This window comes from Dufourea novaeangliae, unplaced genomic scaffold, assembly GCF_001272555.1.
Source record: "Dufourea novaeangliae isolate 0120121106 unplaced genomic scaffold, ASM127255v1 scaffold447, whole genome shotgun sequence".
Lineage (NCBI taxonomy): Eukaryota > Metazoa > Arthropoda > Insecta > Hymenoptera > Halictidae > Dufourea > Dufourea novaeangliae.
This window is the reverse complement of record NW_015374316.1, coordinates 65,408-82,864: the sequence shown is the minus strand read 5'-3', so window position 1 is coordinate 82,864 and position 17,457 is coordinate 65,408. Positions and strand designations below refer to the sequence as shown.

General features: G+C 49.1%; 1 protein-coding gene across 1 annotated transcript in view; it reads right to left on the bottom strand.

Moving 5' to 3' along the window:
• Nucleotides 1-8,114: 8,114 nt before the first annotated feature.
• LOC107192856 overlaps nucleotides 8,115-17,457 on the bottom strand; it is a 43,484-nt gene continuing 34,141 nt past the window's right edge. The window contains exons 4-7 of the mRNA XM_015582198.1: nucleotides 14,146-14,337; nucleotides 9,178-9,367; nucleotides 8,784-9,076; nucleotides 8,115-8,696 (exon numbers count right to left, since the gene is read on the bottom strand). Coding sequence (XP_015437684.1) covers nucleotides 8,154-8,696; nucleotides 8,784-9,076; nucleotides 9,178-9,367; nucleotides 14,146-14,337 — 1,218 coding nt within the window. The 3' untranslated portion in view covers nucleotides 8,115-8,153. The remainder of the gene's footprint in view (nucleotides 8,697-8,783; nucleotides 9,077-9,177; nucleotides 9,368-14,145; nucleotides 14,338-17,457) is intronic.

Below are 17,457 nucleotides of genomic sequence, written 5' to 3'. Positions count from 1 at the left end.
CTCTCCAAACTTCCAGTATACAATAGAACACGTATAGATATGTCCATTGAGGAATGACTCCAGCGACAGAAATAGGAACAGCGAATGTCCAAAAAAAGATCGCTGAACGTGTATTCGCGGGCATGTGTCACACGGTAATAAGAGAAAAAAAAGAACGGATCCGCGGGCGCGGGAGAATAATCGGGGTGAACGGTGTCTTTAACCGGAAACGGAAATCCCCCGGTCGAGGGGCCTCGGGCCGACTACCTCGCCGCGGCGGACGAGTAACAGGTAAGGTTCGATCCACGGTTAAAGCATACAGGTGGCCGAGCACGCTTTCATCATCCTTTCCACGTGCGGGTGTGTATTTGTGTAGGTGTGCAGAGAGCCTGAGCGCGGTTGTCCGTGCGTAAGCGTGCGCGTCTGTCTGTGGTGGGCTCCACAGGCTTACATATGTTTACCGGTACGAAGACGAGAAAAGGGAGCGTCGCCACCGCCGCTGCTATCGGATAAGAAGCTGAGAGAGAGGAAGGCGACCAACCGATGGGGTTGCCAGCGATGCCACCGTCGGTGGTTACGTATCGGAAAACCCACCCCCTCCGGCCGACACATCCGGCGAACAGGCTACACCCTTCTGCTCCGGTCGAGCGAAGGAATTTGGCCAAGGGGTGGAAAGAGAGAGAGGACACACCGGTTGAACGACAGTCATTCTGTTCCCTCAAGATCGGTGACCTTGCGTGGTGTCCTGTTTGTAAACAAGGGGATCGCCCTCGAGAGGGGGGGTGGTAGGAAAACGAGAGATCCCTTCGTTCGATTCCGATCAGGTGTCTTTCGAATGTCGGCCACGACAGCATTCGCGCTTCGGAACGATCTCTCGATCGATGAGTTTCTCTTCCGCACTACTCGTCGAGAGGTATCCTAGAAGGGTGGAAACGATTCTTTCCGTTCGAACGTGTTCCTAATCAACGTAATTAATCATCGACCGAGACTAGTCCGGTGGATCCCGGGCCTTCCCACAACCAAACTCGACACTCGGCGTGCCAATCGACGACGATAATGTGTTTAGCAAATAATATGTCCGTTTTGCGACCATCGTCCAGTCCTACTGGTAATGGTCCCACTTAATTAGCAAAACCAATTAAAATAATTAACGTAAACTCTAATTCCGCGTCGTGTGTATAAATTGGCCGGTCGTCGATGCATTAAAACAGTCGCGAAAGGGTACGGGGGTACGCGTCGCTGTCGGGAGTTGCCCCGCTCGAAGCATTGATATTATTGAAAATAAATATTCCACTGTCCCGGCAGAATTTGTTTCGCGTTTGGCCCCGTTCAGCGTGGCGGAAAGCAACTTTCGACGTTCGGCTTTTTTTTTCGTTTCATTTTTTACACGGCTATTTTTTTTTATTCCTGTTCGCTCTCTATTTTTTTTAATCATCTCCCCCCCCTGCAGTACTTTCTCTGTCGCGCATCGTTCAAAATTCAGCTGACCGGATTAATCGATTCGAGTGCCATCGGCTCCGCGTCCCAATTACTCTTGTTTCATCCACCGGTCGGCTGGATACGAGGTAGGTAGGAGTACGATATCCCTCTCCGATTCCGCCCGCTTGCGTTTCCTCCCCCGCAGTTTCGCTCGAACGAACGACCGAACGCGACGGAACCGACGATTAACGGACGAGACCGTCCCGCGGCAGCGACGCCTCGAACAAGCGTCGTCAGACCAGGACGGATCGGCGCTGTCAAAAGCCATTCTCGCGGCGAGTGCAACGCCATCGTCGCGATGTTCTCGTTACGAGGCTGAGCAACGACGGTAACCGGTGCTCATATACTTTTCACCCGGCTGAATCGTTTCTCCGGCACCCTCGCGGCTACCTCCTGGTTACCCCCTGTGCCCATCCTCTTACGACAACCCCTCCCGCCGCGCTATTTCTCTTTCTCCCTCTTTCCGCTGATTCTCGCGGCAGCGCCACCGACCGACCACCCCCCTACAGCCTTCCTTTTCTCGTTCCCTTTCTCCGTCCCTTTCTCTTTCTCTCTCGTCTCCTGTATTCCGGGATGCGAGCGTGCCGCCCCCACCAGCGCGCTCCCCACAATGCGATGGTGGTATTGATTTAAAAGTACATTCGTGTTTTCATAATGCCGTATCTGTACCGACGCTCAAGCGCACCCTTCTCTGCCCCCAACCGCCCCCAGCTTTTCGTCTTTCTCTTTCTCACGGGGCTCCGTTTCTCTTTCACTCTTCCAACGGCCCTCTCTCCCGTCCGCTCACCCTTAACCTCCTCTTCAGCCTCTCGCTCTCTTGTCACCCACGCGTAGGTATGACGCTACCGCCCTTCGCCACCCCCTTTTTCCCTTCTATTTTCCTATCCGCGCCGGGGGGGACCACGGTTTCTTTCCATCTCGGTTCTACTCGGTTCCCAGCCACCCTGCCCCCCACCTCCCCTCGCCAACCCCCACGCGTTCTCCGTCCTCCTTCGTCACCGGTGGCGAAACGACGACACGAGTGGCGCGATTAAATCCGCGTTAATCGGCGCAGCCCCGATAATTCGATTCCACGGGTAAAAATAATTGGCCAAGAGCACGGTACCGCGCCTCGGTGGGCAGTCCCGGTCCGCTCCATTCGCGGCTCGCGGGCGCATTAGCCTCGCGGGATGGTGGGACGTCGATGTGAAAGTTCGTCGCGAGTTCGTCGTTCGAACGACCAAGAGAGAGAGAGAGAAGGAGAGATGTTGGTCGTTGCTCGTTAACCAACTGATTTTTCCGCGAGCACACGCCCGTACAAATGCACACGGAAGCTGAGTATGCTCTGTGACACGATTTTCTTTCCAACATGGATTGTAAATTAAGAGCTAACCTTTTTGCTTCTGCGAGTAGATGGAGCAAAACGAAAATAATCGTTCTAACAAGACCTAAACACTGACTCGATCGATCCTGTGTGTCAGATTCTGTAACTCTCGCGGCTACTAACGAATAACTCGTGCCTGGGCTACACGGGCTCTCGACGAGCCGCCTCAGCGAAAACGAAATCGCAAAGAGGCAAGGAAATTAGCGCGAGGGCCCTGCCCGGGATACAATAAAACCGCGAGAACACGTGTAGATACAGGTATACAGAGTTTCGAGGGTTTAACCACGGTTTCTCTCTCTTTCTTTCTCTCTCTCCTCCCCTCGCTGTCTTGCTCCTGGGTCGAGCACCTGCCCGGTTTTTGCAATCGTCTTTAATAAACAGTAATTATGGTCGCGCAAACGTTCGCCTGAGCGACGTGCGTGCCTCTGCCTACGAGCCACTCCCGTCCCGCATCGGTTCGCGTCTTTCACGACGTAATTGGCTTCACCTTGGAAAAATTATCGAATATAAAGCCCGCCTGCCGATGCTTCGCCGTCCACCGATTTCGGTCCTTTGGAATCTTTGTCACTGTCCCCCTCCGTTTTATTCAAAGAAACAAAAATGTCTTCGTACTCCGACGACTTTGGGCGTTATTCGCGACACGTTTCTTCGAAGGATCAAAGTACCATAGATCCGCATCTGTAGATACACCGCCATTGTTCCGTCGTCTGGTTACGTTATCCAATATACGCGAACAGACTTCGAAAGAAAAAAGGTGTCGATTGCAAAAGGAAAACGAAAAAATCATAAAATAATATCGTCGCTGATCTTTGTGCTCGTAATTCACACGCCGTGCCGGGCAACCCCATTGCTCAAAGTGTATTTCCTTTTTTTCAGGTATTCATTTTACCGGAACGAAGTTAATTTTGTATAATTCGTGTCTCGTTCGTTATCTCGTTTCGCGCACGAGGGGTGGGTGGAGTGGGAGGGGGGCGGAGAAAAAACCTAAAAAGAAATCCCGGGTTCGAAATCCGACGGGTCGATCGTGAAAATAGGGAGCCGCCAAACAGCGGCTCCACCCACGCGAAATCGCAAAGGGTTGCCGGGTAGTTGGGCATTGGCGAATCCGGAATAGCGGAAAAATGGTGGGGATGTATTAGCGGTTTTTACTATTGATTACCGAATTAAAAACGCGCATGTATAATTCAGCGATATTTCGCGTTTCCACGAACTGCCTGTTGGCGTCACCACCCTCGCATTTCCATCATCCCTCTTTCATTCACCCTCCTGAAATATTTTACCAGAGAAGCTGTGTGGTTTCAACCCTCGACTCGTCGTTTCTAGATGGCGTATCCTACCGAGGGCGTTAGAGGGTGGTTCGACTTGCTTGGTTGATGGTCATCAACTCTATAGGGGTGCGCACCCTCTAGGACCGACATATTGGTCGAGTCGCGTTACCGACATGAACTTATCCACTGTAGTTAATTCTTACGAAACGTGTGCAAATCAATAAAAAAAATAGATCGTAACGGGAATGAAAATATTTCTAAAGAAAAAGAAAGAGCACAGTTAATCTAAACTTAAGTGGATAGTTGAGAGTCTCGTGGGAACTCACGACTGTACAACAGAGCTCGTGTCCAATGGTTTATTTTGCAAAATAAATTGACATATACACCGTGGTACCTTAGCGAAAAATGAATGTCCACACATTCCTTCTAAAAAGACCTGCGCGAGTGTACACAACTATTCCAGCACGATGGACAAAGTTACTTTCGGATGGTGATGCGTTTGGATCTTCTAGGCATGGGAGGAGCGAAAGGACGAACGAAGGGGGAGGGGTGTCGCTGAAACATAGCCAAAACAAGAGAGAGAGAAAACGTAATCGGTGTGAACGAAAGCTCGACGTCATCTAAGCCCAAGTTTAAACTGTCTGTTTTCCTTGCCGTCTCGTTCGCTTAATAACTACGATTCGAATTTAATTGATCATATGGAACGGTCGTGTGCCAGGGATCCCTTCGAGGGATCTCCGCGTCTGCCTTAATCGTTAATTGAGTCTTACCTCGACGAGCCTCTACGAGTCATTATCTCTAATGTGTCCTTACGAGTTTGTGATGCACGATGCGATAGAATACCAGAGCGTTACGTCAAAGAACAGAGAATGGTTTCCCCTTACTAAGTGTAATTCGGTTCTCGCGTCGATCACAGAGCGTTCTCTCGGTACATCGATCAGGACAATTCTGTTCTCAAAGTGATCTCGATTTTAAAGAAAGATTCTTTTAGAGCAACCTGAATCGACGCGAGAACGACCTAATATGGTCGACCGATCGACCCCTACGCGACCAGCTACTTTGGTGAGAAATATTTCTAGAAATACGCGAGACATTCAGGTCTTATATAAAATTTATACTTGTCCACAATTAGACCTCTAATACCATCTATTGACAGCCACACGAGAATCGCTAAACCTGGGAGCTAGACTTACTTCGTTAGCGGTGTAAAAGCGGGAGCGTGACTTGAACGTGGGGAACGCGCGTGAGTCGAAAATGAATTGATTCGGTACGGGGGGATTGTTTGTGTGTGTGTGTATGTGTATATGTGTGTGTGTACAGCTAGATTCTTACTTACTGTGTGACTACTTAATCGCTAAATTGCGCTACAATTTGTCATCGTACGTCGATGAAAATACTTTTCGATGAATGTATGTGTGTGTGTGTGTGTTTATGGTGATCGCATTCGTCGGCTCGGTCTCGATAATGGTTTCACGCGAAATGGGAGACTGCGCGTCTCTTGCTAATATACTCGTTGTCGACCCGAGTTGTTTTTCTTCAGGATACAATCGGAAGGACGTTGAATTCTCACCGAATCGGTCGTGGCTCGTCAGAGCCGATGACGAGCGACGAACGAGGAGCGGAGGGACATCCTGTCTCCGCGGCCCCCCGTGGATTCACACGCAATAGCACCATATCAACAACAAACGTTCGCACTAATCAACGGAAGCGTATAAAATCTGAAATATTGGTAACGCAGCATCTGCACGAAACGTACAAGTAATAAGTAATTATCAAGAGTATAGTCGTTCGGCATACGTTCGTCGAGTTGCTCTCGAGAAACCTTAAGGAACTATTTTGGCACTAGAATCCACTTTGGTAGCGTTAATCTTAAGCCTCTCTGTTCGACTTCCTCGAGACGCGAATCTCGCGTTTCACGTATGGTCTTACGGATTACCTGTTATACCTAAAATCGTTTACTGGTTCTGATTATCTCGAAGTTAAATCTTAGATCGAGCCGCTAAACGACCGTGGCCCTCGAGATTCGGAGGATGCCACCAACGGTTTACGATGGTCCACCGCATCGATCGACCGAATCTCGAGAGCATCGGTCCGATATCTTACGTTCTATCGGTCTGGACACTTAATAGCGTTTCAATTACGATGCTTAATTATCGGCTAATTCGTACCTACAATCTCTCGGACAATAGAAAATTCTTAGTAAATCTGGTTCGTTTTGTAAAACTGTATTAATCGAAGGAAATCACTCGCTTACGATCCCTACAACCACTTACAAAATTCGGTAAACATATCCGCATCGTATCACGATCATCTCTCGTTACGCACATTACCTACGTATCGATGCACATCCGTCCACGCTAAAAGGATTACAAATTCGCTTGAAGACTCCTTCGAACGATCCTTAAACTGTAAAGACTCGTTTTCAGAAACCTTTAGGGGAAAATGGGTTCTCCTTCGGGAAGATCCTATTCGCAAGAAAAGAGTCGAAGAAAAAGGAAGTATAGGGGTACGATTTCCCCTTTGTTCGGATACCGTTACTTATCCATAGGAATCCTATATTCGTCGTCTGCGTACAAATCGATCATTCCACTTCAGATTCCGGATACAAATCATGCAGGTCACTAGCGACCCCAGGACGGCGTTGCATTAACAACTACTCACCACCAACATTCTAAACAATTAGCCTTCGTCTTACCTAGCGTTTAGCTCATCCTACACGATCTAGTTAGAGCAAAATCATCCAGCATCTCAAGGTCACACTTTCTACTCTTTTTTTTTTTTTCTTTGGGCAAACCTACAATGCTTCCAGTTTTCTTGTACAAAGAAAGCCCCGTGACAAAAGTACGTATTAGGTGTGGTGGTTGGCGAGATCGAGGGCGGAGGGAATTATCCTCGAGCGGCTAGTTGATTTCGTCCCTACTCTCTAGCCCGTTCTCTTCCGGTTATCCAACCCAGCCCCGCAATTTCCCTCTTATCCCGAGTTCTCTAAATTTCAAACGAGTCCCAGACTTTTTCTCGCGGGACAGAGGGTACACGCGTGCCTGACTCCAGTCCCTCTCGACAAACAATCGAGGCCCCGTGTGCATCGTGTTTCGCGCGATACGAGTGCGCGCGGTTGCGGTCGCTGCGCACACAGAACCACGGACGCGGAATCCGCAGCGGCGCGTTGAGTTCGTTAGTCGCCGATTGTTCTCCGCGGTTCGTATATCCTCGCTTTGGTAAATTCAGCGGCCGAACCGAGTTGACTGCCACACGAATCCTCGGAATAGTGAGGTGGAGAGAGAGGGTCGAAGGAGGGTACGGGCAGAGGGGTGTGTGTGAGAGAGAGAGAGAGAGAGAAGCTTGTGAAATGGGATGAGTTAAGGGTTGGGAAATGCGGATAGTCATTAGGATATATTGTCAATTCCGAGCGCTTTGAATCCTCACCCAACACCGAGCTACGAAAACACCCTCCCCTGGATACCACCAATTTATCCTGGTCAGTATTACCTTTCGCTGCTGGAATCGATCCATTGATTTTTCTTCACCCCCGATCGTTTTGTCGCGGGCAATCTCGGCTATCTCTCCATCCTGTTTCTTCACGGAGGTCTTCGAGCGAAAGAGTGACCGGAAACGCTAGGTCGGCCGTCGGAATTGGATGTTTCCCTTGATCCTGATACCGTGAATGTTTCTGGCGAGCTCCACACAGCAAGTGGTAATATCCACGAACGTTTACCAGGAGAAAAAGGAACACGTCCGTGGATTGTGGCGTCGATGGGATATCTACAATGAGTTACGGCTGTTTCGTCGAGTAAGAACCGATTCCGTTGAACACGAAACCGGGACCTCCTGATTCAGGATTTTGATTTGGCTCCGTATGAATATTCCGAGGGATAAACAATTGCCCCCAAGGACTTTCAAGTTCCCGTAGAAAATTATCGAAGCGAGGATCTAGACGCCTCGAGAGTCACTTTCTCCCGATGGAGTCCTCGAGGGGGTGCGTCTAATAATCGATGCTCGTTTCGATCGTTCGATGTCGTGCTTGGACCTGAGACGGATCACGAAGGGAAAATGAGCCATCTCCATTAACTTTCCTTCTCCTCGATGGGACTCACTTCGTTCTGAAGAAGCTCGAACTTGGGGCTTAGCCCGGGTAGTATACTCTTGGTGCTGGTCTTGATCTGACTGTAAATGTCCAACGTTTTTTTCCGATCGAGTTCCAAAGTCTCTTCGATCAGTCGCGGCGGGATACTCCCGCTACGCTTGTGACTCGGCACAAACGTGCTGCCTTCCGGTTTCTGATCCTTCGCCTTTTCCTCCTTGTGCTCCGGTGTCAAGGTCCCGTTGCCGAGCTTCCGTTGCTGCTCCTGGAAAGTGTCCTCCTGCACATCGTCCTTCAGCAACGCCCCCGTTATCACGGGCTTGTTCTCCGATTTACCAAAGTCGTTGCTGAGGGCCTTCTGCTCCATGATCTCCAGCTTGTTCGGGGTGGCGCCGTTCACCTGAAGATTAGGATTCGAACGGACTGTGTCCGTAGAAAGGCTCGCGTCCGTTGAATCCTGCTGATCCATCGATCCCCCTGATCCCTGCGAAGCGTCCAGATTGTTCTGTTTTCCCACCATTGACGGCTGAAATAATTTAGCTCGATTATACTATTGCGTTTGGACAAGACCAGGATTTGTGGAGGGTATCTGTATTCTCAGTGATTTACTCACACTCTCGTCCGCGTCCTTCTCCATGCTCGACGTTTTCGACACGTTCAGCAACGTCTTCTCGGTGTCCGGCGACTTATCGAATTCCACCCACTTGGACCCTCCCTCCAGTTTCCGGGACAGCGTATCGGACTCGTAACTACCCCCGTACATCGGATAACCCAGATGGCCCGCATCGTACTCGACTTGATTTCCATAACGATAGCTCGGATTAACCGAGCCCTGGCTGGAGATCGAGAGATCCGACTGGGACAGTCCGGTGTTCGTGCTTCCGAACAGTCTCGTGTTCTCGAAGCCTGCAGCGTAACGATACGGTTTCAGCTAAATTAATAGGTTTGTCCGTCAGACGAGAATGCGGCGGCGGAAGCCGGGAGAGTTTGTCAAAATGTTTCTGTACCCGGTGATCGATCCTCCGGGATTTCTTCTCTATGTACCAACGCCTGTTGGTCGGTGACCCCCGCAGTCACGTCGTCGGAGGATCCTTTATTAGCCTCGGTGTCATCGTTCTGATAGCTGGGCTGCACCTCCACCACGAACGAGCACCCGTTATCTTGATACCTGCGAGTTTTATTATCCTCCATCGTCACCTAAAACACAAAACCGTCAGGTTCATTAACTTCTTTCCGTGGTTCTCTCGTCAGCCGCCGAGAATACGCTTTTATGCTCGACGAAAGAAACGTTTATTACAGAGGGAACTGTAAAAAATCCACCGGAGACATTAATCAACATCGTTCAGTCGACTTTGAACGGCACATACCGAATGAAGAGTTTAAAGTACGGACGGAGGAAACTGTGTGTGTGTCATTAGGAAGATTTTGTTCCGTAAAGCGTACATCTTAAGAGACGATTCTCTATTTTACGGTGGATCAATACAAGTGTATCAGCACGGTTCATCTATCCCGAAGCGTGAGCCAGGTTGTCAAACATCATCGTCAACTGATGAAAGCAAACGTGTTTCATACCGAACAAAGCGCTACATCGAAACTAGGAAATTAATTTCCACTCTATGGATTTCCTGGCCGATGTTTCTAGTTTACCCTCGCCAACCCACCCACCAGCCGTAGGGTGTACAAACGCGACCACGATGGAAGTTACTCGACTCAACGAACCACAGAATTAGTTCTCGCTATTGTTCCCCAGCTTTCGTATTCCGACGCGTTTATCTCTGTTTCGTCTGCGACCCCGACTTCACGTGCAAAACGTTTCTCTGCGGGTACGTCGTTCACGCGGCTTGAGTTATCGGGAGCGTCAGCTTGGAATTCCACTTTTCAACCAAAACAAGGAAAGTAAAGCAGTTGCTTCAGATTTGCGGGGCCTACTAAAGTACAAATTGTCTGAAGAGAAGCTGGTGTTACGATACGCAGCCGGATGCGAAACGATTCCAAAACCGAGGAGGGTTGTTGTTTGGAACGATGTCGTTTCTATTTACGAAAATAACATTAACTTCGATGTACGCTCGTTAGTTTCCGAAGCATGCACGTCGTGATTCACTGGTATTCTTGTTCGAAAAACTTGCGGGAAGTCACAGCACGTTGTTCGGCAAAAAGAAGGAATCGGTCGAACGAATAGCACCTTTGTCCTCATTCTTGGAACGAGAAAGGAACGGTGTAACGGTAAAAGGGGTAGCAAAGTGGCTCCTATTTCTAGATTCCTCAAGAAAACTGTATCCCCGAGGCGTCGTATAATCGCTGCTGCGAGCTTTGCAGTTTTTCACGGGACGTCGAAAAGTGCCGACTCTGTACGGAATTCGAGTTTTTCTAGTCGAACCATCCACGGTAGGTAACGAATCGGCCACCGGAGACGCTTCGTAGATCTTTCTATGACGACGGACACGGAAAAGCGTACAGCTGGATCGAGATAAAGGGTAGGACAAGGCACGTATAGAGGGAGCTGTTTGGAAAGGTGCGAGAGAAGGCTGCCAGGTGAAAAGGAAAATCTGACAACGTAGTCATTCGTTCCACTTTAGGAGTCTAGCTGGAAATCTCTGGTAGGAAGGTGGAATTTCAAGCGGGTGGGACCATTTTCGAAAGGCCAAGTCGCTGGTAACAGCCATAATTTAGGGACTTGGCCCCAACTTCCGGCTTCCGAGTGACTGGGAATCGCAGCGAACTCGAGGGTAACTCGCTTCTCTCTGAATTTCCGACTTCCCGCAACTCTGGTTTTCCGTTACGCCTTTGTATTCAGCATTGACCATTATTAAAAATTATACTTCGCAGTCTTCCGACCAATTTCGCCGGGTCCGCCGTTTCTCCGTAAAATGGATGGAACAAGGACCGACAGAATTGAAATGCAAATGTGGGGGAGAGGCGGAGTACAGGGAAGAAAGAAACGATACCGGTCGCAGCAGATTAAAAGCATATATACGGGTAGCTATCGTCGACGATGTCATGATGCTACACGGATAAATATGTTTGCTTATCGAGACCAGATGGGGAACGCTTCGCCGAGAATTTAATCTTCCACGTAATAAATTAATCGATCCATAATAGGGTACGAGATTACCGATCACGCGTTACTGATCCCGGATGCTCTACTAAACGGATGACGCGCTCGGTCCGTACCCCCTTCTAACGGCTATTTATACCGACTGATAGTTAATAACCTGAAATAACCCGAATTTTTTATAACTTCTGTCCAAGAGTAACGTTCTACAGCTACATGGGAAGTTTGTTAAACCGACGCTGAAACGACGAACGTGTTGCTTGAGAAAGCAGCGTGCAACGTTGCATTATCGTGTGAACTATGCAACGACGGAGGAATCATTCGGCGAGGTGTACACACACACACACACACGTGAGTATGTACAAGAAAGTTAATTTGCCGAATAAAGCTGAAATAGCGCGACAACGTAGCCCCGTTGCACTCTACCGACTCGCCGGGGATGCATTTGCAATTCTTGGGCGACTCAGGGAAACGGGGCGTTTTCTTTTACGGGACAATTTTTGCAGAGCTCGCCGGAAGAATTGACCTAGATCGCGGGCATGAATTTCAAAGAAGAAGAAGAGGAATACTTCGTCGGTGAATCTTCGCTATTTCATACCGGTCCCTTTTTACGATCACCGGTGGTGCCTGACTCGCGTTATTATATTCGAAAGGCAAAGGAAACCCCTTGAACCGTGAGGGGTTAATTTCTTCCTTTCATTTGCCTCGACGGTGAAACAACCGCACCGATGGGAGGGAAACACCGAACTGAATGGCCTTCGACCGAGCGCTCTTCATTCGAAAGAAGCACTCGTGGCCTCGATAGAGTGAGTATTTCTCGAATTCTGAGGGTATTCCACGCGACCGAGGGTGAACACCGCGACTTGGCGTCGAGCCAGGTATTACGTCGAAGCATCCCGGGCATCCACCCCATCGGCTCCTCCTCGGTTCTTTGTCCTTTTCCGTCTGTTCTCCTCTTAAACAAGCGTAATGCGCGGGTTTTGCATTCCGTCTAGAGAGAAGCGACCGAGAAGCTTGTCGTGCGAAAAGACGTCATAGTAAATTTGTTTATCTACCTTACATGTGAATTTCTCCAAATAATAGTCCTGAATCAATTTCTGTAACCCCCTTGTACAGACTGAATCGCTGGTATCCCCAAAGTAACTAAAATAGCAAAGATTCTATACGTTGTCTGATCACAGACGGGCTGTTTCTACTAAAACTTCAAAGTCAGCCCCAAAACTCGTTCTCCTCGAGCATTCCTACGGTGAAAATTAAGCGATGCGATCGCGGTTTATCGTCGATAACCTCCCGACAAGCTTCCCCTGTGATAATCTCCTCCTTTTCTTCTGGTCATATCGCGTTTTATCATTGCGGAAGCACGGGCAGTCAGCTCCTTATGTACGAGTCTCTCCCATCTCGGGCAAGTTCGTTCGGTTTATCTGTCGATTAACGGACTTGCTCCCCGTTTTCCGGCCACGTCGGACTTACCTTGGATTTAGTGATACTACAGATCGGGGATCCACGGCCGTCCGTTGTTCGATCGTGTCCGAGGATTTAGGGTACGTTTCATTATCCATATGTTCACGCGTCAATCCGAAATAAAAAGGAACGAGGCTTTCAACTACATTAATTGGAATAGTTATTACGACTCGTTCGTTTCAATGGAATTTCACGAGATTCTGGCGTAGAGGAAGAATCGAGGAAAAGAACTGGTAAGCCAATGGATTTCGAGAATCCCCGGCAAGATGAGTTTCCACGGATAAGCCACGGCTGGTAAGTAGGACGATAGGCGGAGGCGAAATTGCCTGGTAACCTTCGACCTTACAGGGCCGTACAGTCCCGATAATTGAGAACCTGTTATCCCTGTCAAAGGGGGAACCAGTGGCCGACCCAGCTGCGTGAATCTCGTACGGACAAAAGAGAGATATTAATCCGGCGCGATGTTCGCCTAGCTGCTACAGTGTCGACAGTTTTCACGGAAAATTCCTCGAGAAAAAACCATAGAAACGGACCGTATCGCGTGAAAGCAACAGTGACGGTGCGTCTAGCTCGCGTGAACACGATCCCCACAATAACCACTCTTATCGAAATAAGTGTGAATCTGGATAGAAACGGATCCGGTGTGCGTCAGTTAATTAGTCGCAATCTGTCCACCTTTTCTCGACCCGATTTGTCGATTCGACGACCTTTCCACACCTGTTGCGCCCTTATTGTACCTACCGTGCCGATTATACCGACCACCCTCGTTGCAACGGTGACAACCGAACACTTTTGTTCGCGCTGGACGTCGCGGAGGCTCGAGAATTCCAGCACGAAACGAGCGATCGACGTTTGTTAAATTCCGCTCAGGGAGCAGGCTCTCGTTTCAGCTGACAATTAAACCACCGTGAAAGTTTACGCCCCCTCTGCCTAAAACGGAAACGTTGCCGTTGTCCGTTACGATCGATTTTCCGACACTGGGCGACGAACCTCCCTCTTTCAGGAGAAAGAGATACAAAGGTTCATCTCTGTGGCCCGGGTACGAACTTTTATCCGGCATCGTGTCCGTTCCCTTTTACTTCTCTCTCTCCCTCTTGGTCGAACCTAATTAACGGCTCTTTTGGACCCTCGCTACAGCAAAACTTTATCTTCCAAGCGGACTAACCGACGTTTCAGTTATTACTCTGATCACGAAATGCCCCCGTCGTCTCTTTCGCTTCTTCCCTATCTCGCGAATCGCTAATGAACCGGGGCTTCCAATTATCGACGAATTTCATTTAATTGGATCCGTGGGAGAAGTCCTTTTGTCCGGTAACAAAATCGTCTCATCCCGTCCCACCCCCGATAGTTCATCCACCTCGAAATAGTTCACGCCCGTTCTAATAAATCCATATTATGTATTCACGAATACGATCAACATATAGATTGAATATTCTCTTCGATCATTCCCCGATATACTCACCGCTCTTTCTTCAGTCTCCACGATAAGATGGTTGTTCTTGAGGGTGAGGGTGATGATGTTCCCATTCGAATTTTTGTTCGTGTGATTCGTTGGCGGAGGAGTGTATTCGACCGGGGCAGCGTTCGCCACGTTCACTTCCTCCATCACTTCGGTCTCGCAGATGTACCTGGACCCGTCGAGGCCGTTCACCAGCTAGAATCAAAAGAAATGCTGATCGAGTGTCCGTTCGAAATCGTTTCTCTCGGTGTCATTAATCAATCTCTATCGCAACAGCAACATTAGCGAAGGAACATCAAGGATGGGTACTCGCTCGCTCGAGCGTGAAACGTATCCAGCTGTTTCTGAAAGAGAGAGGGAGGGAGAGAGAGAGAGATAACCGGTCGTAAGAATCCGTGATTTCAAGCGAACACGTAATTCTCGTGGGCAGAAGGAGTTACGAAGTTGCGGGGCTCCGACTTCTTCCACGAGCGTTCGTTGCGATTAAAGCACCTTAATCTGGGAATTTACGGAGGCTCATTTGACGTTTCGGTGGATAGCGGCCAACTAATTCGTCGGAGATACACACGAATTTAAGGGGAAAATTTCGTAACGGGACGACGCCTTTGAATAAACGTACCGCGACAGGCTGTGTTTCCGGCGTGAAATCGCGCGAACTTCGATTCCCTTTGGTTATTCCGCCGGGAAACTTTTCGCCTCGTTACGAAACAGAAAACTGGGTCAACGTGTACGAGATCTCGAATCGGCCTCGAAAAGCCTAGGAAACGTTTGTAATATCGTTGACGGATACGCGCGCGCGCGCAGCATCTGGTAGCCACGATTCCCGGAGGAGATGCCGAATAACGGAAGGGGAGAGTTATCTGTCCAGGAAATTGACAGCGAAACGGAACTAGCGCGCGCTTCCAAGTTCCTCTCCTTCGGGCAACCCTCCGAGCAGAAATTCATCATTTCCGTTCTCGCGTAGCCGCGCGCAAATCAACCGGAAAACCGTACCAACCGCGGGAAACCTTGCGGTCTGCTCTTTCTTTTTTTTTGCATTCAATTCCACGTTCGACACGTTGACACCTTCTAGTTCGACAGCAACGCTGGATAGTGGGCGACGGGTGACGTGGCAAAGTACGACGTCCGATAAGAACGAGACAGTCGAAGAATGTAATATCAGAGGACATGCAATACGACTTCGACTCGCGAAACCGTTGATCGTTTTATCGAGCCGAACGAGGAGTGGCTTATCTCCGTCTAATCTTTTCGCAAAGAATAGACACGCTTTCCTTACCATTATATTACCCGTATATATCGGCAAGCTTTCTCTGGTAGCAATTTTTATCGGTCTGTTTGCCAGATTCAACGAGCACTCCGGCGAATGTCCTGAAAATTTAAACCAGCTCAGCCCCCGGTAGAAAGAGAAGATTCGAAGCGGTACGGAGAAGCATTTATATTCCCTTTAAGAACACCTTGACATGGGCTTCCGACGACGGGACGTCTCCCGTTTTCCCGTAGATTTTCAGCTACGGAGTCGCCGACATCTCTGGTCTCTAGTTTTCTCTGTGCATATCAAAAGACGTGGGGAAGCCTCTATTTTCAAATCAGAAATCGCTGTTCCCACTTGAGGATGAAACTCCTTGGTACGAAAAAGATTTCACGTATTAGAGCTGTGTTTCTTTGTAGACAGATACATATCCTCGGAAATTGCACATCCTGCGTCCCAACAAACACGGAAAAATCGCTTTTATCTCGAGGCCGATGGTCCTCGCGGGCGTCGCACCAAGGAGGGTTGCGCGACCCCGTTCTCAACCCTCTCCGCGATCGAAGGCTTGATTGGTTCATTGCCTCCTCTGCCTGCCGACGATCGTCTCACCGATTTAGAAAGGGTGAACGAGGAGGCTGGGTATCGAGCGCGGGGCACGTTTTCTCGAGCGTTCGTTAAAGGGGCGACATCGAGAGGGAAATAATTTCCGGCCTCTCTGGTCCGCTCTTAACGACTCTCCTTTATTCCGATTAGGACGCTCACGAAGGCCTAGTACTGACTAACGAGTCTAATCCTAATGCATGGTCCAGAATTCAGCAGTTTCTGGCAACCGATCGAGCTCCTTCGAGAACTAACGAATCGCCGATTCAACCGGAATACGCCAGTAACTAATGTACCTCTTCGCACACAGGAAACGCGCGCGTTCCACCTCGCCCCACATACCACGGAATTCTTATCTGTTCCGTTTATCACTCTTCGCTAGAATTTCCGTGGAACGTGTATATATCGATACGCGGTACACGGAACGTTCCTGAGACTTCGATACAGCCGGTCGATCGAAGAAATTCCACGAGTTTAATACGAGACGACGCTCGACGGGAACTATTTCTCGGTGAAAAGAGGTTCTTTCATTTAAATAATTGGTGGATCGAGTCCGCTGGAAGATGGTAGTCGAAGCAGTATTAAATGGGAACACCGTTTTAACCCGTTTGCAAGGAGGTCAGAGGGTTGTCGCCCCCTTGCGAAGACAATCATTAAGCTTGTGTTGGTACGGAAATCAACTGGCTCTGTTCGAGGTCGCCAGAATGGCTATACATGTCTTCGTTGTTAGGTGCTAAACAGGATACCACAGGAGCTAAATTATCAGACTATTTACTTTCTCACGGCGGCTAAGCGTCTTCGAGAGGGGGGAGGCAGATCGCAGCTACAGAAATTCGATTACGATCCCCTGACCCAAGCTGAATCGACGGGATTTCGTAACGATCGGAAGGGGATCCGTCATTATGAGAAATCGCTACCACCCTAATTACCACGGTGGAATCGGGCCATCTGTCGGCCGACGTGCACGCAGTTAGCGTAAGAAAGTTAGCGCCTATAAGCCGAATCGAACTCAGCCGAATCGAGCGGCAATTTACGATGAAACCTCCTTCGGCAAGAAAGTAGCCGGATTACTCTGCAATTTACTCGCGAAATTCTCGCTACAATTTCATCGACACGCGTATCGATGATACGACGTTACGAGGACGACCCTTGCCCGCGGGAGTAGTCGCGAGTTCGAGGAACCTGATTCCTCTTCGAACAGCACCGAACGGGGCACGTACCATCTTAATTGCCACCGTTCATCGGGTCCTGGCTTAATACGATTAAACCTGATTATATGTTTCATTTCGTACGGTAAGAGTTCGTCCATCGGCGACCCATAGTTTTCGTTTTAATCGCGGTGAAATAGTTATCGGTTCTAAATAATGCGTTCCATGATTGAATAGAAAGGTACAAATGTTCTTTCGCGTGGAAAGATACGTATCCTTCGTCTCTGCTTTCATTACCGGCGAACAGTTATCGATTAG